The sequence below is a fragment of the Microtus pennsylvanicus genome, chromosome X, assembly GCF_037038515.1.
Source record: "Microtus pennsylvanicus isolate mMicPen1 chromosome X, mMicPen1.hap1, whole genome shotgun sequence".
NCBI classification, from domain to species: Eukaryota; Metazoa; Chordata; class Mammalia; order Rodentia; family Cricetidae; genus Microtus; species Microtus pennsylvanicus.
This window is the reverse complement of record NC_134601.1, coordinates 134,764,048-134,789,567: the sequence shown is the minus strand read 5'-3', so window position 1 is coordinate 134,789,567 and position 25,520 is coordinate 134,764,048. Positions and strand designations below refer to the sequence as shown.

Below are 25,520 nucleotides of genomic sequence, written 5' to 3'. Positions count from 1 at the left end.
TCATCTCCACTGTCTCAGTGGGTGGGTGCACTCCTCGTGGTCCCGACATCTTTGCTCATGTTCTCACTCCTTCTGCTCCTCATTGGGACCTTGGGAGCTCAGTCCAGTGCTCCAGTGTGGGTCTCTGTCTCTATCTCCATCCATCGCCAGATGCAAGTTCTAGGATGGTATGCAATATATTCGTCAGTATTGCTCTAGGGTAGGGTCATTTCAGGTTCCCTATCCTCAGCTGCCCAAGGAACTAACTGGGGACCTCAGCTTGGGCACCTGGGAGCCCCTCTAGGGTCAAGTCTCCTGCCCACCCTAAAGTAGGTCCCTTAACTAAGAATTGTGGTTCCGTGCTCCCCTATCCAACCTTCCTTTATCCCGATCCTCCTGTTTCCCCAAGTCCACCCTCCTTCCCTTCTACCTTTTCTCTCCCCATCTCCCCTAACCCCCATCCCACCCCACCCCCAAGATCCCACTTTTCCCCCCGGCAATTTTGTCTACTTCCCTTATCCAAGAGGATAACTATATGTTTTTCCTTGGGTTCACCTTCTTACTTAGCTTCTTTAGATTCGCCTATTGTAGACTCCGTGAACCCTATTTATGGCTAGAAACCAATTATGAGTGAGTACATCCCATGTTCGTCTTTTTGGGCCTGGGATACCTCACTCAGGATAGTGTTTTCTATTTCCATCCATTTGCATGCAAAATTCGAGAAGTCATTGTTTTTTACCGCAGCGTAGTACTCTAGTGTGTATATATTCCATACTTTCTTCATCCATTCTTCCATTGAAGGGCATCTAGGTTGTTTCCAGGTTCTGGCTATTACAAATAATACTGCTATGAACATAGTTGAACAAATGCTTTTGACATGTGATAGAGCATCTCTTGGGTACATTCCCAAGAGTGGTATTGCTGGGTCCAGGGGTAGGTTGATCCCGAATTTCCGGAGAAACCGAAACACTGACTTCCACAGTGGTTGCACAAGATTGCATTCCCACCAGCAATGGATGAGGGTACCCCTTCCTCCACAGCCTCTCCAGCAAAGGCTATCCTTGATGTTTTTGACTTTAGCCAATCTTACAGGTGTAAGATGATATCTCAAAGTTGTTTTGATTTGCATTTCCCTGATCGCTAAGGAGGTTGAGCATGACCTTAAGTGTCTTTTGGTCATTTGAACTTCTTCTGTTGAGAATTCTCTGTTCAGTTCAGCGCCCCATTTTTTAATTGGGTTAATTAGCATTTTAAAGTCTAGTTTCTTGAGTTCTCTATATATTTTGGAGATCAGACCTTTGTCTGTTGCGGGGTTGGTGAAGATCTTCTCCCAGTCAGTAGGTTGCCTTTGTGTCTTAGTGACAGTGTCCTTTGCTTTACAGAAGCTTCTCAGTTTTAGTAGGTCCCATTTATTCAATGTTGCCCTTAATGTCTGTGCTTCTGGGGTTATACCTAAGAAGCGATCGCCTGTGCCCATCTGTTGTAGGGTATTGCCCACTTTCTCTTCTATCAGGTTCAGTGTTTTCGGGCTGATATTGAGGTCTTTAATCCATTTGGACTTGAGTTTTGTGCACGGTGATAGATATGGGTCTATTTTCATTCTTCTACAGGTTGACATCCAGTTGTGCCAGCACCATTTGTTGAAGATGCTTTCTTTCTTCCAATGTAAACTTTTAGCTCCTTTATCGAAAATGAGGTGTTCATAGGTTTGTGGGATAAAGTCCGGGTCTTCTATACGATTCCATTGGTCGACTTCTCTGTTTTTATGCCAGTACCACCCTGTTTTCATTACTGTAGCTCTGTAATAGAGTTTGAAGTCAGGGATGGTAATGCCTCCAGAAGATCCTTTATTGTATAGGATTGTTTTGGCTATCCTGGGTTTTTTGTTTTTCCATATAAAGTTGATTATTGTCCTCTCCAGATCTGTGAAGAATTTTGATGGGATCTTGATGGGGATTGCATTGAATCTATAAATTGCCTTTGGTAGAATTGCCATTTTTACTATGTTGATCCTCCCAATCCAAGAGCAAGGGATGTCCATCCATTTTTTGGTATCCTCTTCAATTTCTTTCTTCAATGCCTTAAAGTTCTTGTCAAATAGATCTTTCACTTCCTTGGTTAGATTTACCCCAAGATATTTTATGCTGTTTGTGGCTATCGTGAATGGAGAAGCTTCTCTGATTTTCCTCTCTGCTTCCATATCCTTTGAGTATAGGAGGGCGACTGATTTTTTGGAGTTGATCTTGTATCCTGCCACATTACTAAAGCTGTTTATCAGCTGTAAAAGTTCTTTGGTGGAATTTTGGGGGTCGCTTATGTACACTATCATATCATCTGCGAATAACGAAAGTTTAACTTCTTCATTTCCAATTCGAATCCCCTTGATCCCATTATGCTGTCTTATTGCTATTGCTAGAACTTCCAGCACTATATTGAAGAGGTATGGCGAAAGTGGGCAGCCTTGTCGTGTTCCTGAGTTAAGCGGGATGGCTTTGAGTTTCTCTCCATTTAATTTGATGTTAGCTGTCGGCTTGCTGTATATAGCTTTTATTATATTTAGGTATGACCCTTGTATCCCTAATCTCTCCAAGACTTTTAACATAAAAGGGTGTTGAATTTTGTCAAATGCTTTTTCAGCATCTAATGAAATGATCATATGGTTTTTTTCTTTCAGTTTATTTATATGCTGGATTACATTGATAGATTTTCGTATGTTGAACCAGCCCTGCATCTCAGGAATGAAGCCTACTTGATCATAATGTATAATTTTTCGGATGTGTTCTTGGATTCGGTTTGCCAGTATTTTGTTGAGGATTTTTGCGTCGATATTCATGAGTGAGATCGGCCTGTAATTCTCTTTCCTGGTTGAGTCTTTGTGTGGTTTTGGTATCAGAGTAACTGTAGCTTCATAAAAGGAATTTGGTAATGACTCTTCTGTTTCTATATTGTGGAATACATTGAGGAGTATAGGTATTAGGTCTTCTTGGAAGTTCTGGTAGAATTCCGCATTGAAACCATCTGGCCCTGGGCTTTTTTTGGTAGGGAGGTTTTTGATAACAGCTTCTAGTTCTTCGCGACTGACAGGTCTGTTTAGCTTGTTCACCTGGTCCTGATTTAATTTTGGTAAATCGTATTTATCTAAGAAAGTGTCCATTTCTTTTACATTTTCCAGTTTAGTGGCATACAAGCTTTTGTAGTAAGATCTAATGACTCTCTGAATTTCCTCTGTGTTTGTGGTTATGTCCCCCTTTTCATTTCTGATCTTATTAATTTGCAAATTTTCTCTCTGCCGTTTGATTAGTTTGGATAGGGGTTTGTCAATCTTGTTGATTTTTTCCAGGAACCAGCTTCTTGATTCATTGATTCTTTGGATTGTTTTTTGTGTTTCTATTTTGTTGATTTCAGCCCTCAGTTTGATTATTTCCAGTCTTCTACTCCTCCTAGGTGAGTCTGCTTCTTTTTTTTCTAGAGCTTTCAGGTGGGCTGTTAAGTCTCCAATATGTGCTTTCTCTGTTTTCTTTAAGTGGGCACTTAGTGCTATGAACTTTCCTCTCAGGACTGCTTTCATAGTGTCCCATAAGTTCGAGTATGTTGTTTCTTTATTTTCATTGAATTCAAGGAAGACTTTAATTTCTTTCTTTATTTCTTCCTTAATCCAGGTATGGTTCAGTAGTTGACTGTTCAGTTTCCATGAGTTTGTAGGCTTTCTGGGGGTAGCATTGTTGTTGAATTCTAACTTTAATCCATGGTGGTCTGATAAGACACAGGTGGTTAGTAATATTTTTTTGTAGCTGTGTAAGTTAGCTTTGTTACCAAGTATGTGGTCAATTTTCGAGAAGGTTCCATGAGCTGCAGAGAAAAAGGTATATTCTTTCCTATTTGGGTGGAATATTCTATAGATGTCTGTTAAGTCCATTTGCTTCATTACCTCCATTAATTCTCTAATTTCTCTGTTAGGTTTCTGTCTGATTGACCTGTCCATTGGTGAAAGAGGAGTGTTGAAGTCTCCTACTATTAGTGTGTGCGGTTTGATGGCTGCCTTGAATTTTAGCAATGTTTCTTTTACATACGTGGGTGCTTTTATATTAGGGGCATATATATTCAGGATTGAGATTTCTTCCTGATGAATTTTTCCTGTTATGAGTATAAAATGTCCCTCTCCATCTCTTTTGATTGATTTAAGTTTGAAGTCAACTTTGTTAGAAATTAGTATGGCCACACCTGCTTGTTTCTTAGGTCCATTTGCTTGATAAGCCTTTTCCTAGCCCTTTACTCTGAGTAGGTGCCTGTCTTTGTGGTTGAGATGTGTTTCTTGTAGACAGCAGAATGTTGGGTCCTGTTTTCGTATCCAGTCTCTTAGCCTGTGCCTTTTTATAGGTGAGTTGAGTCCATTGACATTAAGTGATATTAATGACCAGTGGTTGTTAACTCCGGTCACTTTTTAAGTAGTAGGGTTTGTGTGTTTCCCTTCTTTGAGTTGCGCTGGTGAAGGGTTTCTAGATGTCTGAGTTATTGAGGTCTTTGTTGGACTCCTTGGTTAGTGATTTTCCTTCTATTATTTTCTGTAAGGCTGGATTTGTGGCTACGTATTGCTTAAATTTGTTTTTATCCTGGAAAATTTTGTTTTCTCCATTTATGGTGAACGAAAGCTTGGCTGGATATAGTAGTCTGGGCTTGCATCCATGGTCTCTTAGTTTTTGCAGTACATCTATCCAGGACCTTCTGGCTTTCATGGTTTCCATAGAGAAGTCAGGTGTAAGTCTGATAGGTTTACCTTTATAAGTAAGTTGGCCTTTTTCCTTTGCGGCTCTTAATATTCTTTCTTTATTCTGTATATTTTGTGTTTTGATTATTATATGACGAGGGGATGTTTTTTTTTGATCCAGCCTATTTGGAGTTCTGTATGCCTCTTGAACCTTCATAGGTACATCCTTCTTCAGGTTGGGAAAGTTTTCTTCTATAATTTTGTTAAGTATATTTTCTGGACCGTTGAGCTGCACTTCTTCTCCTTCTTCTACTCCAATTATTCTTAGGTTTGGTCTTTTTATTGTGTCCCATATTTCCTGAATGTTTTGTGATGAGAGTTTGTTGGACTTGCTGTTTTCTTTGATCAGTGCGTTTATTTTCTCTATGTTATCCTCAGACTCTGAGATTCTTTCTTCTATCTCTTGTATTCTGCTGGTTATGCTTGTTTCTGTAGTCTCTATTCGTTTACCTAGATTTTCCATGTCCAGCCAGCCCTCTGTTTGTGTTTTCTTCTTTGCCTCCATTTCATTTTTCAAATCATGAACTGTTTCCATTATCTGCTTGATTGTTTCTCCTTGCTTTCCTAGGGTATCATTCACTGATTTACTCAATTCCTCGAGCTTTCTGTTATACTTCTCATCCATTTCTATAAGGGCGTTTTTTATATGCTGTTTAAGGGTGTCAATCACTGTCATGAAGTCAGTTTTTTCTCCTTCTTCATGATTAAGGTGTTCATGTCCTCCTGTTGTGAGGTCGCTGGCTTCTGGTGGTTTCGTGTTGTTCTTCAGATTGTTGGGTGAATTCTTGCATTGGCGTCTCCCCATCTCTTCCTTCCAATATTCTCCTATGGATCTTCTTTTACAGGATCAGGTCTTCTTGCCAACTGATGTACCTTCCAAGTGATGTCACTCCCCCGTGCTGTTTCTCCTGGAGTCCAGTTCCGATCTCCTTGCTGCTTGGTTAGCTTCCAAACAAAGGCCCACCCTGCTTGCTGCAGGCAGGTTATGGAGACAAAGGAGCTACCACCTTCCCCTTTGCACTCACCTTCGGGTTCAGTTCCAGCGCCCAGGCAGGCTGAACAGGGAGGCACTCTGCTCCAAGAAGGGAGGGATGGAGGGAGACAGGGGGTAGGGGGATCTGGATGTAAGCTGGATGGGATAGGAAGAGAGAGGAGGTACCGGGCAGTGTAGCCCTGTAGGTTGATCAGGAAGTGTAGGTGGGCTGTTCCCGGGTGCCGCAGCACTCACTCACCACAATGATGTCTCACTAGGTGCCCTGATGAAAGTCCGTGCTGCTTGGTTCGCTCGCAGACAAAGGGCCCACCCTGCTGGCTGCAGGCGGGCTATGGGGACAAAGAAGCCCCCGAGCTCCCCTTTACCCTACGCTTGGGGTTCGGACCCAGCGCCCAAGCAGGCAGAGCAGGGAGGCTCTCTGCCACCAGGGCAGGGAGGGGGAAGAGAAACAGAGGGTGGGGGGATCTGGATGTAAGCTGGATGGGATAGGAAGAGAGAGGAGGTACCGGGCAGTGTAGCCCTGTAGGTTGATCAGGAAGTGTAGGCGGGCTGTTCCCGGGTGCCGCAGCACTCACTCACCACAATGATGTCTCACTAGGTGCCCTGATGAAACTCCGTGCTGCTTGGTTCGCTCGCAGACAAAGGGCCCACCCTGCTTGCTGCAGGTGGGCTATGGGGACAAAGAAGCCCCCGAGCTCCCCTTTACCCTATGCTTGGGGTTAGGACCCAGCGCCCAAGCAGGCAGAGCAGGGAGGCTCTCTGCCACCAGGGCAGGGAGGGGGAAGAGAAACAGAGGGTGGGGGGATCTGGATGTAAGCTGGATGGGATAGGAAGAGAGAGGAGGTACCGGGCAGTGTAGCCCTGTAGGTTGATCAGGAAGTGTAGGCGGGCTGTTCCCGGGTGCCACAGCACTCGCTCACCACAATGATGTCTCACTAGGTGCCCTGATGAAAGTCCGTGCTGCTTGGTTCGCTCGCAGACAAAGGGCCCACCCTGCTTGCTGCAGGCGGGCTATGGGGACAAAGAAGCCCCCGAGCTCCCCTTTACCCTACGCTTGGGGTTAGGACCCAGCGCCCAAGCAGGCAGAGCAGGGAGGCTCTCTGCCACCAGGGCAGGGAGGGGGAAGAGAAACAGAGGGTGGGGGGATCTGGATGTAAGCTGGATGGGATAGGAAGAGAGAGGAGGTACCGGGCAGTGTAGCCCTGTAGGTTGATCAGGAAGTGTAGGCAGGCTGTTCCCGGGTGCGCTCGCTCACCACAATGATGTCTCACTAGGTGCCCTGATGAAAGTCCGTGCTGCTTGGTTCGCTCGCAGACAAAGGGCCCACCCTGCTTGCTGCAGGCGGGCTATGGGGACAAAGAAGCCCCCGAGCTCCCCTTTACCCTATGCTTGGGGTTAGGACCCAGCACCCAAGCAGGCAGAGCAGGGAGGCTCTCTGCCACCAGGGCAGGGAGGGGGAAGAGAAACAGAGGGTGGGGGGATCTGGATGTAAGCTGGATGGGATAGGAAGAGAGAGGAGGTACCGGGCAGTGTAGCCCTGTAGGTTGATCAGGAAGTGTAGGCGGGCTGTTCCCGGGTGCCGCAGCACTCACTCACCACAATGATGTCTCACTAGGTGCCCTGATGAAACTCCGTGCTGCTTGGTTCGCTCGCAGACAAAGGGCCCACCCTGCTTGCTGCAGGTGGGCTATGGGGACAAAGAAGCCCCCGAGCTCCCCTTTACCCTATGCTTGGGGTTAGGACCCAGCGCCCAAGCAGGCAGAGCAGGGAGGCTCTCCCGGAGAATTGAGTTTTAAAGACTGATTAGAGCATGGGGCACTTGGAAGGCTGTGGCAGGGGGATCAAGAATTTGAGGCCAACCTGGGCTACATAGTAAGTTTAAAAATGCTTGAACATTTAGGGAGTGCTGCTTCACAAATTAATTATGATCATTGGAAAAAGACAAACTCAAGTAACTAGATTTTGAACTCTCCTTTGCACTTGAGAAGATAGGGTGGAGAAATGACTCACTGTTAGGAACACTTGCTGCTTTTGTAGAGGACCCAGGTTAGATTCCCAGTACCCACATGGTGGCTCACAACTGCCTATAATTCTAGTCCCAAGGGATATGATGTCCTCTTCTAACCTCTGTGGGCATCAGGCATGCATATGGTTGATATAAATTTGTGCATGCAGGGAAATCATTCATGTACTATAATAAATAAAATAGAAAAGAGACTAAGGGGAGGGGACTGGCTTTCATGTGGATCATAAAAAAGGACAAAGAAGCAAGTTCAGACACTCCCTTGATGTATGATAAGACTGACTAATGATGAACCCACTTAACATTTGAAAAAATAGAAATTGAGAAAAACTAAGTTCATTTAATTAATGCTGAGATCATTCTCTGAACTGATAATGCAGTTATGAACAAGGTAGCTAAGAGTCACTGCCTCTCCCAGGAAGACTTCTGAGTCATTGATGACACCTACCAAAAGAACGGGGCTTCTTCACTGAGAACTTAGAAGCAGTATATGAAAGGGCCTTTCATTTACGTGAAAGAACGTTGTGACTTTGGAAACTGCACAGCATGCTAGTTGTTCATTGCTTGTTGGAGGAGGGGAGTTCAAATAGATTCATTTGATGGCATTTTTCCCAACTGCAAAGGCTGAGGATGAGAGCGTTCAGAGTGAGGGAAAACAATTTGAAATTCACCCCGCACCCTTTGCATTCCAGTTTTTAAAGGAGGGAATTGAAACTCATCAATGAAAGGCTCCTTCAGTCTGGGCCATACATTTAGTTAGAAACAGTAACTTAATACCATGTTTCTCAACACTGTTTCCTGCTAGAGAGAAAAAGATCAAGGATAGATAAGAAAGCATCGTATCAGTCTTATGTCCTATGGAACATATTTTCTAGGTCCTGAATCAATGAGGTAGAAGCAAAGCCATTACCAGCCAGTCCCCCAAAGCCCCGCTCAAATCTTTGGAGTCTTCCATTCTGAATAAAGAAGCAGAGAACTACCTAGACAAATCTGTAAGTTTTAAGATCTTTGAAATCACCATCTTGTTAGTTCATGTCGCTAAGACCCACGGGAAGGAGTAAACTGCTATTGTGACTTTTTGGCAGGGTGAATACATTATTACCAGTTCACATGAGAAAAGTTTCGAGTGTAAAATTGAGTGGTCTTCGTCATAATGCTGAATGAGAACCACATGGACTGGTGGACATGTTACCTAAAACTGGGCTTTGGTGACTATTTCACAATATATCCACTTTGAATAGTAAAGCTGGAGAAGATAATGTAACTAAAGGCCCAAGACAGAACTGTGCTGTGCAGAGAGCTATATAAATCAACCTCAAATGCACACATCAGCAACTGTCCTTGTTTTGTGTTATGTGCTCTGACACTTCCAATTCTACTACTCTTCAGTCATAAGCAGTCTGTGGTTGATGCTGATGCAGGAGAGGCGCCTGGGGTGGTAGCAGAAGATAAAAGGGGTGTAAGGACTTGTTCCACTGGACCTTTCCGTGAATCTTCTCCCCTCAATGGAAACATTGTCAGCAAACATTTTCTTCATCTATTCCTTGTGATTAGTCAAAGGGTCTCTGACTGCTTTTGTTCTATGTGTAACAAGGATCCTCCCCCAGGGGTATCCCTCTGTTTCCTCACCTTTAGGGTTTTATTTGTTAGTGTGCCATGGATTCTGAGAAACAAGTCATCCAAGGAAGATACCCTTTACAGTTTTGGCTTCTGTGAATAATTGTCTGGGCCTGTTTCTTGAGAGCAAAGCAAACAGCCTGAAAAGCTTGTTTCTTCCAAGCACTGCTCCTCTGATACCTTCATTTGCATATTGGTCTGGTTTCTCTCCTGTGGGAAAACATTGCCAAAAACTTAACAGAGCTGGTCTGGTGGTCTGCCTTGTAGGTGCTGGGATTTCCCAATAGTCCTCCATGCATTTGAATCTCCTGAAGTTTTTCTAATTTCATTAGCATGTTTATTTTACAAACTAATCACAGTTTCCCCTCCCTCCTCTCCTCTTGTTCCCTCTCCCACTCCCATGTACCCCCTCACCCACCCCTCTTCCATCTCCATTCAGAAAGGAGCAGGCCTCCCATGGGCTTGAGCAAAGCATGGGCACACCAAGTTGAGGCAGGACTGAGCTCCTCCCCCTTCATCAAGGCTGAGCAAGGAAATCCAACATGAGGAACAGGTTCCTAAAAATCAGGAAAAAAAATCCCCAAACCAGGTGGTCTTAGCATAGAATTCTACCAGAATTTCAAAGAAGAGCTAGTATCAATACTTCTCAGATTGTTTCATACAAATAGAAACAAAAGGAACATTGCCAACTTCTTTGTATGCGGCTACAGTTACCCAGATACCCAAGTGACACAAAGACGCAGCAAACAAAGAGAATAACAACTGATGGAATCTTCTGCCCTCTGTCCACGCGTCTTGGAGATTGACCCTTGTTTGAGGTCACCACACATGATTGTCTGCTCACATGCATTAACAACCAGAAGAATTCAAGAGACTAAGTGGCAATATTGTTCCACGATAAAAGTTTTCTGTGGGCTGCCATTTCTTAAGGAATTTTAAGTTATGAAAACCTATAGCAAACCATAGTCTCAGAGGATAAAATATTCTAATACCTTGAGCCAGAAAGACTTTTTTTCCTTACCACCAATTTTACCACTGAATCTATAGACTAAACCTTGACAACAATTTATTTCACTAGAGAAGACTGAGTGGCTTTTCCTACTGATTATTAAATTGAATAAATACATAAATATAATTTTCTTAACTATAAATTATATAATATGGTTAAGACATTTTTGAAATATACAGAAAAGTTTGATAGTGCTAATATTCTTGTACTATATATAATACTTTAAATTTTATGCTAGTAATGTATGATCATATTATGTTGCTATTTTCTCCAGAAGCTCATTTGCAAGTACAAGGTAATAGAGTCCTTTAAAATATACTCACTGAATTAAGTAGAAAATGTGATTATGAATCATCAAACTAGAGACTGGTTAAAAAAAACAAGGATAAAATGACTTCTTTGATTTTAATGTATATTTTAAGAACATATTACACAATGAAATAATTTTAGAGTAGTTGAGGTTTAGACAGATGCTCTCTTGGTTTCTTGGAAGGAGAGAGATTCAGATGAGAACGCCACAAAATATTATTTTTAGAGGGTTCTGAGGTCTACCTTTAATCCCTTTGATGGTACTTTTGTATGGCAAAAGGTACACTGTGTTACCTTATTAGTTTAACACTGAATTCTACAGCCCCATCCTTGGTTTCATCCTTAGGTGATGTTTCCTTGGCAATGCCCTGTATTTGATCTTTGTTCAGAAGCTAATCAAATATGTTTTCCCCTGATCAGCAGAGAGCATGGTCCCGGGGGTGGCCTGAATCTTTGAATTGTGCCAAACTTTTTATTTACTGTTCTTACATGTACATCCATGCCTGTGATAAGTTTCCAATTTATAACTTATGCAAAGAGATCAACAATTTTAGAATAGAATAATCATAGCTGTACTATAATAAGTTATAAGAATAATCACAACTATATTATAATAAGTTATGAAAATATGATCTCTCTTAAACACATATTTCATACTCTGCTCATACTTCTAGTGATGATTTGAGGCAATCCAATGTCTACACAATAACATGAAGTGAGCTGAATGACTAAGCATATAAGCTCTTGTTGTAGCTTCTGCATTTGGAGGTAGTACAGCCTTCATGACTTCATGGATTAAAGATTTGTTCCTGTTATAGACCACCACGACCTCAGCATACATGCTTTTTCTTTCCTACCGTGGAAACTTTAACTTTTTAACCTAAAGGTAAAACCTTACAGCTTCTCTCTAGTATATTCATGTTGCCAGCTCCTGTGCTTTGAAGCCATCATTAAGTAAAATAAGGCCACGTGATTTTGATCTCAAAATCAGTAGTTCCAGAATGATGAACGGGTGAACATTATAAACAATGTGCATACTCTGAATGAAGATAATTCAGGTTCTAGGTCAGACCATATGATTTCATCATGCTATTTAGGATGGTATGCAGTGTAAAGTCTGGGGGTAACATTCGTTGAATTTTCCATATAGTATTGTTGAACCTCAGTTATGCATGGCTGACAAACTGCAGAAAGTAAAATACTCACTTCCTCGGTCATAATGATTACATTTAAAGTGCCCAGTATCCACATGTGGCTACTACTTACCCCATTAGTTACTGCAGATACAGGACATTGCCATCACTATAGAATGTGTCACTGGACATCACTAGTGAAGACAAAATCAATCTGATCTAATGTAAATAAATATTTATTTTGCTTCTTTCCTTATTTGTTAGGCTTTTGACACATGATCTTACTGTGTGTCCAGGCTGGCCTTGAACTTATGGCAGTTGTCCTGTCTCAGCTTCCCAGATGCTTGAATTAGAGAGGTCACAATACCGTGCTTCTTCTTGCTTGTTTATCCCACACACTAAAAAGATTTTAGTACTAAGGGTGTATTACATACTTCTTCAGAAAATGTGTTAGCATGTGTCATAGTAAAGAATGCTATAAAACATGACTCTTAATTTTTTTTATGTCACAGAACCTTATTAACTCTACTTAACGTCATCATCTTTTCTCCCAGGAAAGTGAGTTCATATACTAAAAATGTGTTCAGATTGGTTCTGGAGTAGGTGATGGTGATCAAGTGAAGTATACCTAGCACACAGTGAATTCTATCTATTTTCTCAGTGATTTTAGTATAATTCTGAGCATAAAATATTAAGAATGCAGAACAAAGCACAAAATCAGCAAAGAAATAAATTCAGTCTTTTTGACTGGTGACATGACATAGAACCAATTCATCTGCCAATTCAGATTATGTAGCATGTTGAATGATTGGATTCTTTTAGCAAACTGGCTAGGTTTTCCATCAGTCTCAACCTTTCCTGACTCCCCACTGAATAGTAAGAAACTTTATGGAGGGAGGAAAGGAACACTGTAGTCTTCTCCAAAATTCTAGATGTCCCATGGCGTTTCAATGCATTACTTTGAGGCCTCGATGGTTTTTATTTATGTAGGCATTCCAAGTGACAGGGAACGAGCCCAGGAAGACCTCTCTTTGAACTATGGGGAAGTTGTGAGCAGATACTTTAAAAAGAACTGCAAGGAGGGCAGAACTATAAACGCAATTGGCTTTAGGTATAGCTGAGGGACAAAATCATCCATGGCTTTGAATTTCTGATTTCTGAGCCAACTTGCCTTTGTGTGGAAGAAGTCCTGGAGCCTGCTTTCCAATGAGTGGGAATCTGAACCATATGCAGACTAAAATGGGTGTCACATTAAACCTCAATTAAGAGACTTCTATAAGAATCACCTTTTATATAAAGACCTTAGGAGGAAAAGCCCCCTTTTCTCTGTCCTCTGTTTTACTTTATTTATTTATTTATTAAAAATTTCCACCTCTTCCCATCCTCCCATTTCCCTCCCACTCCCCTCACTCCCCCTCCCGCTCGCTCTCTAGTACTAAGGGAAGTCAGGGTGCCCTGCCCTGTGGGAAGTCCAAGGCCCTCCCCCCTCCATCTAGGTCTAGGAAGGTGAGCATCCAAACAGACTAAGCTCCCAAAAAGCCAGTACATGCAGTAGAATCAAAATCCGGTGTCATTATTACTGGCTTCTCATTCCGCCCTCCTTGTTAGCCACATTCAGAGAGTCCGTTTTGATCACATGCTCCATCATTCCCAGTCCAGCTGGCCTTGGTGAACTCCCATTAGATCAGTCCCACCGTCTCCATGGGTGGATGCACCCCTCGCAGTCCTGACTTCCTTGCTCATGTTCTCCCTCCTTTTGCTCTTCATCTGGGCCTTGGGAGCTCAGTCCAGTGCTCCAATGTGGGTCTGTGTCTCTATCTCCATCCATCGCCAGATTAAGGTTCTATGATGATATGCAAGATATTCATCAGTGTGGCTGTGGGAGAAGGCCAGTTCAGGCACCCTCTCTTCTGCTACCCACGGACCTAGCTGGGGAAATCCCCTTGGACACCTGAGAACCCCTCTAGAGCCAAGTCTCTTGCCAACCCTAAAATGGCTCCTTCCTTCCTTCCTTCCTTCCTTCCTTCCTTCCTTCCTTCCTTCCTTCCTTCCTTCCTTCCTGTCTTCCTTCCTTCCTTCCTTCCTTCCTTCCTTCCTTCCTTCCTTCCTTCCTTCCCTCCTGTCTTCATTTATTTTTTCTTTTGCTTTTTTTGAGACAGAATTTTTCTGTGTAACAGTCCTAGCTGTCCTGTAGACCAGGCTAGCTTTGAACTCACAAAGATCGCCCGTATTTGCCTTCGGAATGCTGCGATTAAAGGCCCATGCTACCACTGCCTGGCTGTTTTCTTCCTTTCTTATCTTGTGGAAAATCTTTAGATAATGTGTATGATTCTTTGCTTCAGTAAGCCCAACTTTCTGAACACACTGAGTTTTTTTTTTCCTATCTCTATTTTGTAGACTGCTCATCAGATGTTTTATAGAAGTTGATCTACATATTCAGGTTGAATAGAAACTGGAAATGTTTTTGGAGCAACAGCTAATTTTAATAATTTTATACATTTAAATAATTTAATAAATTTAACAATTAGCAACAACTAATTATTTTCTTTGAACTTTAAAAAAAATTAACAGTAGCTATTAAGTCCAAGTTTGTATCAGCTTGGATGTATTCACCTGCAAGAAACCAACAGTGCTATGCATAGTGGCTTAGATTGAAAGGACATTTATTGTTGACAAAATAAGCAGAGAGGTCACTGATATCTAAAGATTATTTAGTAGCCAAATGAGATCATCACAGACCTCAGGATTTTTTTTTACTCACCCCTGCTACTGTTCTCAGATGAAAAGACTGCCCTTCTTGCTAACAAAATGGCTGCTGCAGCCTCAACTATTACCCATATACAATGCCTTCCAAACCAGGAAGGAAGAAAAAAAGGGATGAGAGTCTTGTCCTTTTCCACATGTGTGTTCTCTTGGAAAATATCTTTGCAGTATCATCCTCCACTAACAGAACTGTTTTCGTTGTCCTTCTGAGAGTGTGTCTTTTCTCATGGGGAACGAACTTCCTCACAGTATGATTCTCTACAAACATAATTATTTTCATTTGCCTAATGCTACTTTGCATGATGATTCCTGAGCAATTATTGGAAAGGGCAATCTATTTTTACACGGAGCTATGATTTCTTCCCCAAGGAAAGGCGGCTTAGCGCTAACACAGCTTCTAATCTTTTGTTAAGAAGAAATGACTAGCCAGGTCTGGTGCTGCATGCCTGTAACTCCAGCAGCTTGATAAGCACCAGAAGCAAGAGGATTGTAAGTTCAAGGTCTGTGCAGGCTACAGAACAAATTTAAGGTTAAATTAAGCAATTTAGCAAGACCCTGTCTCAAATTTTAAAAAAAAAATGAAGATATAGCTCACTGGTAGAATGCTTCCCTGGCATACAAAAGGTCCTAGGTTCAAGCTCCAGGATTAAAATAAATAAATGAATGAATGAGTCAATCAATCATTCAACTAGTAAGCAAGAGGTCTTGCATTTGGTCCTCAGAACTGCACAGAAAAGAAAAGTGAAAAGAAGGAATGAGATCGTGGCTACTGAACATTGGATCAGGAGATTCCGCCATACCAAGATCTTGCTCTTCTCATCTTGTTCCTTTTGTACTTGCTTTGGTACTAATTAAGAGACCACTTGCCTGTCAGTAATCCCAAAGCTCACCACCCTGTGTGTGGTTATTTTCCCCAACCCTGGTGGGTTTGAAGGTCAGACAAACTAGATTTGAGTCTCCAATTTACCATGCATTAGCTGTAAAACCTTGCACAGGTAGTCTAAGCAGTACCTGTCATAAGCTCACAGTGTTTGCTATTTCTCTTCCCAGAAGAATTCAGTTGTCAGAAAACATCTGGCTGTTACATGAAAGGATAAACTAGTTAGGAAGTAGAAGAAAAGTTCAACTGCTTTTAAAATCCTCACTCAAGCTTTTGTGGGTGGACTGGGGGCAGGTGAGGATGGGAACAGGAGAAATTAGGTAAGGAGGGGATGGCAGATGGGGGAAAAGAGGACCAGGAGACACTACTGGAATTGCGGGGGTGGGCGGTGATATAGAAACCTAGTTCAGTAGAAACTCCATGGAATCTATGAGGGTAACCCTAGGAAAGACGACTACTAATAGCGGATGTGGAGCCCACACCTTTATAACCAGGCAAGGCTCCCAGCAGTGAGACTGGAACATCAACCCAATCACAGAACCTTCCACCTACAATCTGTCCTGCCTGCAAGATGTACTGAGGTAAAGGTGTCACAGAACTTGTAGATATTCTGCAATACTCATAGATTGCGGTCTAGCCCAAGAGTCATCAGAAAGGCTTTAAGCAACTGGTGGTAGTAGATGCAAAGACCCACACCCAATCATTAGGTGGAACTTGGGGAACCCCACAGAAGAGGGGTAGGAAGGATGGTAGGAGCCAGAGAGGTGGAGGACACCAGGAGAATGCAGTCCACAGTATTAACTAAGCAGGGCTCATAGGGGCTCACAGAAACTGAAGCAGCAGCCATGGAGCCTATGGGGCTACACTAGACCCTCTGCATATATGTTATGGTTCTTTAGCTTGGAGATTTTGTTGGACTCCTAAAACTGGGAGTAGGGGTAGGGGTGTCTCTGGTTCTTCTGCCTGCTCGTGGAACCTATTTTCTTCTACTGGATTGCCTATTACAGCCTTGATATGAAGGTGTATGTCTAGTCTTACTGTATTTGTTATGCTGAGTTTGGCTGATACCAAAAAAAGGCTGGGAGATGAGCCTTTTTCCCCCAGGTCCATAATTTATTGCACAAATAGAGTATTACATACATCAGCTTCTTCAGGCATGGAACTTACAGATGAGGTCAGACATTGAAAGACCCCGTTATGATGCTTTCACAGCTGGAGTTTTTTTTTAGGTCTTAACTTGAAGTATAGGACCAACGAAACAATGCCTCCATATGTGGCCAGTACACAATTCATTCTACCTGTGAGAGTATAAGAACTGAAATACTTTTTAATACCAGTGAACTGGAATTGGGCATCACTTTCATGACCAGCCATGATTTCAACCTTCACCCAAATCACAAATTCCGCAGCTGATGTCCTTCAACAAACCCAGCCACCAGCTCGGCCCAACTGGAAGATACCCCCAACATGCCTTTTTCTTCTTCTTCTTTTTTTTTAAATGGGAAACAGGAGGAAAGGAGAGTTGGAGGGGAGACTGAGAGGAGTGGAGGGAGGGGAGACTGCAGTCGGGATATAACGTAAGAGAGAAGAATTAAAAAGTAAAAGAAAACAAAATCCTGACTCAGCCTACCCACATAAAAGTCCCCTCTCACATTGTCAAAAGATTTGTAGGTGGTAGCAGTTACTCAGAGAAAGCTGCTCAGTTCTCTCTCACTGTGGTACAATACTTGAGAAAAGACCAACTTAAAGCATGAAAGGATTCTCTCGGCTCACAGTTTCAGTCCATGGTCAGCTGTCTCCATTGTTTGGTTACCTGTGGCAGGGCAGAATATTATTGGAAAGCACGTGAGGCAGAGAAGGCTGCTCACTTCGTAATATCCAGGAATTGGGGCAGGGGCAGGGCTAGAGTCCCACAGTCCTGTAATCTTCTTCAAGGGCCCACTACCAATGACCTAAGGACCCTCCGATTGGGCTCCATTTCTTAACAGTTTCATGGCTTCCCAATCTTGCCATCCTGAGGACCAGGTTTTCAGACACACAGGCCTTGAGGGACATTTCAAAACCTAACTGTTGCAGCAGAAACACACACGCTCATCACTGAGTTGGTGTGCTTAAATATTTGCCAATGTTTGATATAGGGAACAAAATCCTCACTAGGTATTTTGGGCAAAAGGAAAGTAAATGGAAGGAGAAAAGAAATCAGATGAACTCTAACAGGGGAAGTCAGAAAATTTGTATCAATGGTCAAAGGTCACCATGATCTTGTCACGCTAAGATTAGGAAACTTGTTTCTTTGACGGCCACCACTGCCAGTGTCACATTCTGTCTATCCCACAATGCTGGTGAGAGGACAGTGGACATGGCATCTCACTGCTGCCAATTTCCTGCATATACACTGAGGAAAAGAATAATACCTTCCTGAAGAGCAACTAATGGGGTTTCATGGAACTTAAAACCTTCTGGACAGCAAAGGCACCATTTGAGCAAAGACACTATTTGAGCAAAGACACTATTTGAGCAAAGAGACAGACTACAGAATGGGAGAAAAAAAACTTTACATCCAATAGAGTGTTAGAGTCTAGGTTATATAAAGAACTTAAACAGCTAAATATCAAGAAAACAAGTGACCCAATAAAATATGGGACCAAGAACTCAAAGAGTTCCTAAGGGAATATGGCCAAGAACTATTTTTTAAATGTTCACCATCCTTATATATCAGGGTGACACAAACTTAAAATGCATTGAAATTCCATCTTCCTCCAGTCCAAATGTCTAAGATAGAAACGACAGCAACAAAGATTGGCATGATTGTAGGGAGAGGAGAACATTGATTCACTGTTGGTGGAAGTGCAAACGGATACAACCATTATGGGAATCAGTGTGGAGTTTTCTCAAAGAGCTAGAAATATATCAGCCATGCCATCCCTTATATCACCACCATACTCTCAGAGGACTTTATATCTTAATACAGAGATACCTGACCATACGTATTCATTGTTGCTCTATTTACAATGGCTAGGAAAATAAAATAACCCAATGCCCATCAATTATTGAATAAAAAATGAAAATGTGGCACATTTACCCATGGAGTACTATTCAACTATAAAGAAAAATGAAATTATGACATTTAAGGTAATGGTTGGCGCTGGAAATAATAATTCTGGGTGAGATAAACCATTTTCAGATATGCATGCTGAAATTGGAGTATCTCAAGAAGTCAGGAATATAGGAAGGGACCATAGTGGAGAGTCTCAAGAGGAACAGCTAGAATACAGTGGTATAAAGGGGGAAGGACTCGATGGAATGGGGGATAGAAGGGCAGAGCAGAGGAAGGGATAAAAGAAGAGGATAACTAATCTGAGAACTTTTTGGAAAGTCATATGAAAACCCACTACTGTAAAATCTATCCATAGTATGAACCTATATAAAGAGTTTAAATAGAGCTATCCTTATATAACAGGGTGTTTTAGTTAGGGTTACTATTGCTGTGATGAAACACCAAGACAAAAAATGACTCGGAAGGAAAAGGTTTATTCTACTCACAATTCCATATAACATTTGGGTCATTAAAAGCAATGAAGGTAGGAATTCAACCAGGGCAGGAACCAGAGTCAGTAAATGATGTGGAGGCCATGGAGGTGCTGCTTACTGGTGTATTTTCCATGACGTGCTTAGTCTGCTTTCTTATAGAACCCAGGGCTACCAGGCCAGGGATGACACCATCACAATGGACTGAGCCCTCCCATTTATCACTAATTTAAAAAATACCCTATAGGCTTGCCTATTGCCAACTCTTACGGAGGTATTTTCTCAGTTGGGGTTCCTTCCTCTGTGATGATTCTAGCTTATTTCAAGTCGATATAAAACTACCCATAGCACAGGGAGACAGGGCTTCCACAAAACCACAGGTTACTTGATGTCTACAATAAAGAAGTATTTGTGAGACATGGCAAGACTGTTTCACATATGAACTCACTGCAGATGCTGCTGCATGCACCAGATCAAGCCAGCACTGATGAGGGAGAACTCTTCTCCAGCTGAAGTGCTATTACAATTGATGCATGTACTGGCTTTTTAGGATCCTAGTCTGTTTGGATACACACATTCCTAGACCTGGATGGAGGGGGAGCCTTGGACTTCCCACAGGGCAGGGCACCGTGACTTCTCTTAGGACTGGAGAATAAGGGGGAGGGGGAGGGGGAAGGAGGAAGTGGGAGGGAACTGGGAGGATGGGAGGAGATGGAAATTTTTAATAAATAAATAAATAAAACAATTGATGACTTCCTTTAACACACTTTCTGCCAGCCCCCAAATCATGGCACAGAGACTTATTATTAATTAGAAATTCTCAGCCTTAGCTTAGGCTTGCTTCTAGCTAGCCTTTTTTAAAAAAAAAAAACCTTAACATTTCTATTGATCAATGTGCTGCCCCAGGCTTGCTTACCTCATCTACATACTGTCCACCTTGCTTTCCAGCTTCCTCAGTGTCTGGATGGCTGGGCTGTCTGTCTGTCTTCTCTTTTCTCTCTGCCTGCCAGCCCCACCTATTCCTCTACTGCCTAGCCATTGGCCATTCAGCTTTTTATTAGACAAATCAGGTGCCTTAGGCAGGCAAGGTGAAACTGCTACACACCTTTACATAGGTAAACAAATGCAGCAGAAACAGAAGCAACACATCTTTATTATAATTAAACAATTATTCTGCAACACAAATGAGTACAAAACATCTTTACATGGTTAAATAAATTCTATTCCACAACTTCTGTGAGAGGAAGATTCTGTTTTTTTTTTTTCCCTCAGGGATACAACCCCTGAGAGGCTGCCCATCTTCCAGTAGATGAGCCTTCACCCATTCACATACATGCATCAACGGAGAATGGAGGGAAGAAAGAGGGAAAGAAGGAGGAGGAGGAGAGATCACATGAAGTTGGAAGAGGAAAATGGTAGTGAAAATATAGGTTGGATTGGAAGGGAGGGAATGGGTGGATCTTATCAAAACACATTACATGCTTGTATGAGATTCTCAAATAATAGCAAATACATAGGGTGATGCCTCTCTTTTCTGATGGGGAAGCTCAACCAATCACATCTGGTTAGGGTGTGGCCGCCTGGAGCTCAGGTAGAAAAACCGGGAGATGCAGGTGGGTGCTCTCTCTTTGCGGTGGCCTTTGGACCTATGGGATTTCGGAATTCCCATTCTTGTAGTGTAAGTTTTCCCCCTTTTTAACCACTAAAGTATTCCTGTTACTCTTGAGCTAGCCTGGTTACTTATTATACCGACCTAATTCGTTACACTTTTCATCTTCCAAATCTCTAAAATACAGGCTTTCCCTCCCAGTCTAGGAGTAAGGGAATCTAGGATTGTGCTTTGTAAACTTCCTGCCTCCAAACACTGAGAAGCAGTGAACCAGAAGGGCTTGTAAACAGGACAGCCCTTAAACAAAGTTTTTTTGCGGCTCATCTAGTCATAGATATTTACACCATGATAACTTAAAAGGATTTGTGGTTGAAGACAGGCCACTGTGAAATACCTCTTTGTGGTTTCAGGTTCTCTAGGCCTTGAACATCTGGTTGTATTATTATGGTATACATGATGAAAGTGCCTTCCACAAAGGATTTGCTAGTCCAGTCCAGCTGAGATATTAGACCTAGGCACCAAGAAATGTAAACCTTGCCCCAGACAGTACTAAGTGCTGTGGGCAGTGGTGTTAAGGTGTTCCGGAAATATGGAGTTCTTGGGGGAGCTGAGGCTTTCTCTATCAGGACCCACAGAATAGTAAGAACTGAAAATATTGGCTTGCCTGTTGGTATGTTTTATTGTAAAAAAGATCAACCATGCAGGCCATATTTGATCCTGAGACATATACTTCTGTTTGTCCAGGGTAATTGTTAGTTACATGCTAGACATCCATATATTCCCAGAATTTGTGCAAAAAACTTCAAACCTGGCCCAGAAATTTAAGTATGTGTAGTCAAAGGGATTTTTCCTAAGGGGAAGTATGGCCAATCTAAGGACCTTGGAATTTGTAGTTTGGGAGCTATTTTCTCATTGTGTTTTGGAGCCACAACAACCATTAAAGTTTGAGCCTTTGAAAGTTTAAGGCTAGAAATAATGGATTTTTCATAAGCACACGGGGACAGTTAAAGTGAACTACATGAATAGGATTGGTGTGGGGGAAACGTGTAGAGAAAAGGACGTAATCTGGAGCCCCAAGAAATACTGATGTCCACATGGCAGACTGATGAGAAACCGTCCAGACACTGTTCAGAACAGGAGGCAAACTAAAGCCAGTGAGAGCGAAAAATTTATGGAATAGGTGGGTGCCAATTCATGCTGAATCCTCTGAACTATAAAACTAGGGTGCCGAAAGGATAATGTGTGGTATGTGCATGTGTTTGTGTTGTGTATGTGTGTGTGTGTGTGTGGTGTGTATGTGTGTGTGTTCACTGCTCACGGTGTTGTTTCTTTTAAAATTTGAGTGATTAAAGATTCACATGGAATTTTGTTATTTCCTTGGGATAGACTTGCAGCATTGAAATGACTGGATAAAGGGGGCTAACACCGGGCTTTTTTTTTTAATTTTATGTTTCTCGGGTGCATTCTTAAGTTTCAGGTTCACTCATTAATTATTTGACATGGAACCAAGAAAAGTCCATAACTTTGCACAGCCCGGTTAGCCTGGGGTCAAGTGAGGAAACCTGCAGTTGAGCAGGACAAAGTGACGGCCTTCTCTGGCTGGGAAATTCTTTCCAAATGGTCACATTTCAGCTGGTCTCCTCTCCTCGCTTCTTATTCGTACATTATCCGTCTTTCGTCAAAAATACCAGTGAAACAGGGGCATTTAATTATGAGCTTTCCCTGCACAGAAGTTTAAGTAATCTCTTAGGAGAGACATTCTTTTTCTAGTTCAGTGGAAGGTACCTGGGAGTAAATGTGTGGTGAAAACGGTGCCGGATTAAGGGCTGGTAATCAGACTGAGGTACTTAAATAGAGGATTTTTGTTTGAAGTCTGAGATTTGCTTACTGCTTCAAGTGATAAGAATAAGTGATAAGGATCCACTACTTTAGAGGGGGACTTGATCGGGGGAGGGGGAGGGAAATGGGAGACGGTGGCAGGGAGGAGGCAGAAAACCTTAATAAATAAATAAATTTAAAAAAATAAAATAAAACAGAGGCATCTATGAACTCAAAACCAAACTAGTCTGCATAAGAGAATTCCCGACTAGCCAGGACTGCATAGTGAGACTCTGTGACATGGGGTAATCCTTCTGTACACTGTGAACATGTATTACTCTCATTGGTTAAGTAATAAAACTGATTTGGCCTATTGCCAGGCAGACTAAAGCTAGGTGGAATAGTCAAGTGGAGATACAGGGAAAAGAAGGATGGAGTCGGGGAAAGAAGAGTCAGTTACCAAGGAAGCAAGATGCTAGAGAACAGGCAAAGCCACAAAGCCACGTGGCAAAAATCTAGATTAATAGAAATGGGCTAATTTAAGATGAAAGAGCTAGTTAATAATAATTCTGAGCAATAAGTCAAATATTTTTGCAATTAGTATTAAACCTCTGAATGATTATCTAGAGGTGGCTATGGGATGGGGAGGGACAGAGAAACCTCTGTTTATATAGAAACCTGTATTTATACGCTGTCTCAAAATAAATAAATATTTTTATTTAAAAAAAAGAAATTTACTTTATCTTCAGTTAGGTGAGAACTGAATAAAAACCCAGGTCTTCAGTTTCAGCCTTTGTTTCCTACAGATGTCCCAAGGAAGCTATTTCTTTTGTCATTAAGATAAGACATTTGCTTCCCTTCTTGACTTCTGCCCACATTCATTTCAACAGATGGACCCATTTCAAGTACTACAAACACTAGCTTCTACTGGGTTGTCTTTGTCTACTGGAGGACCTGTGGGTTGAGTCTGAGTCACACACATTTTACGGCGTCTGGTCTGGCATGAGCTTCATATACATTGGCATCGTCTCAGAGTGAAGTTGACTCTCTTTCCCGATTCCATAATTTCAGGTGGCCCCATGTGTGATTCCAAAAGCATCCTGAGGCTCATTTGGATTGGCTTTAGCCAGCATAACCTAGCCAGGTTCACTCTGAGAGGTTCCTGTCCCTTCATGAATGGCCACCCGAAGCTTCTGCTCTGGTTTGCGTTCTAATAGCACCCCTTGCATGGATTATTCCAAAGCAACGCTTTGAAATAATGCGCCCCTACTTGTGGCTTTTCTTGCTGCAGTTTCTGTTCTTTTTTTATTGTAGGATCTGGAGACTCACCACTAGAAGACGATGGAGTCTGGTACTCACACTCTCTCTATAAAGGTGAATGCTTTGCTTATGTGCTGACAAGGACCTGCTGATGCCAGGAGAATTTATCTTTAAGGCTGTGCAGAGCAGAGTGTAATAAAGTGACCAGACAGCACACTGGAGTTCTAACGCTCTGTCCTGGAAGATAAATGTTTAAAAGAAATAAATGCGCATAGGCGCTCATCCTTCCGACAGAAAAACAAAGGGAAGAAAAAGACATCCCAGAAATGCTGTCTTTCAGCAGCCCGTGGTCATTTTATTCTCCTAAATTTCTTTGCTCTCCTTACTTCTGCAAAGGCTGGTGAAAGTGAAAATCAAGGCTGATTGGTACATTACAGCTAGGACTGTCCAGAGCAAACCCCTCAAGGTGAACTCTGCACCCGGTGCTGCTAATGTCCTGAGCAAATGGAGAATGTGAAACTTGATTTTCATCAGGTCATCTCACGCTCTTTCTGAGCCCAGCATAGCTCCTAAAATGATAAGTAAAGTGTGTTGTTGCTCAAATGAATTTGAACTTAATAGTAAGAAATCCAGCTCTCCACATTTCCTCCAGTATCCACTCCCAGCAGGTATATAAAGCCTAACCCAGACGCTTCTATACTGGCTCAGGTAAGTATATCCACGAATACTCTTCCTGCTGCTTCCCTGAAGGCAGGGAGCTCAGGGTGGAAACGAAGGTACATTTAAATGCTTTTTATGTGAAACTGCTCCTTCTTACTGTAGAGGAAAACTCTGAAGAAAATAGGCTGGTAAAGTTCCATTTTGACATTTGGTCCAAAAATTCATCCATACCCTGGCAATAAAACCAAAGTACTCCCCTAGACTGCAGACACTTTTCTGAGCTATCAGGGAATGGAAATAGTTCCGGTCAGCCTTTGCCTAAAGACTGTCCTTCAATTTTCCAGAGAAATGGGAAAGTTTTCTAAACAAGGACTGGTGACTATGCCCAGCTGTATTTCCGTATTTGCTTTGATTTCTGCACACCAAAGCTCACTTGTCAAATAATGTCTATCCTCACTGTCTTGGGCATTAGGTAATCCTATCAAGCACAAAGGTTCTAGTCAGATGTTTGTGGTAAGGAGATACTCTGATTCATAAAACTTCCCGAAAGGTTTTTACAGGTCTCTTTGAGTCCCTACTTGAAAATGTTCCTAAAACGCACACAATGTAGAAAGACTACAGTAGGGGTTACCTCGTGTCCTAAGGACATTGTACCCAGTTACCTCCCAGTAGATCATATACCTAAAATTATGCCTACCCCAGAACCTTCCCTGGAGGTCTAAGAATAAATCTATTTGTGATAAATTATCTGTATTGTCAGTTAAATAGCTCGCTGGCAGGAATCATCACACTATACAAGCATATGTATGTACACATATGTCAAAACATGTACCTTCAGTTTTTGCAATAGAGAGCTAAGGATCTTTCTTCCTGGTATTCCTGTTATGATAAGGATTGGACCTCAGGATTTACTCATGCTAGACAACTGATCTGTTCAAGAGTTACACCTCAGCTTTAGGTGTCATTAATGCTAAAAGTTAGATGTCAACCATGATTAACTGTGAGGTTCGCTCTGGAATACTAAGCTCCTCAGTGTCTGGCACAGAGTGTATCGCCAATAAATGATTTGAATTAAATCAAATTTAAAAGAAGAGAGAAAGATTAAATAGAATACATTGGGTTCCTAGGATGTGACATCTTATTTATTGATTTGTCTTTCTTTATTTACTGACT

General features: G+C 42.1%; 1 protein-coding gene and 1 pseudogene across 2 annotated transcripts in view; one reads left to right on the top strand and one right to left on the bottom strand.

Moving 5' to 3' along the window:
• The window catches only part of Srpx (sushi repeat containing protein X-linked), a 92,145-nt gene that overhangs the window by 43,891 nt on the left and 22,734 nt on the right, over window positions 1-25,520 (top strand). The window contains exon 2 of one of the 2 annotated variants that reach the window (XM_075957051.1): window positions 23,742-23,801. The exons of the other annotated variant lie outside the window; for it this stretch is intronic. Within the exon in view, the coding sequence (XP_075813166.1) occupies window positions 23,742-23,801 (60 nt within the window). The remainder of the gene's footprint in view (window positions 1-23,741; window positions 23,802-25,520) is intronic. 2 annotated transcript variants of the gene reach the window in all.
• On the bottom strand, window positions 16,679-16,911 carry LOC142841534 (ATP synthase F(0) complex subunit k, mitochondrial pseudogene; annotated as a pseudogene).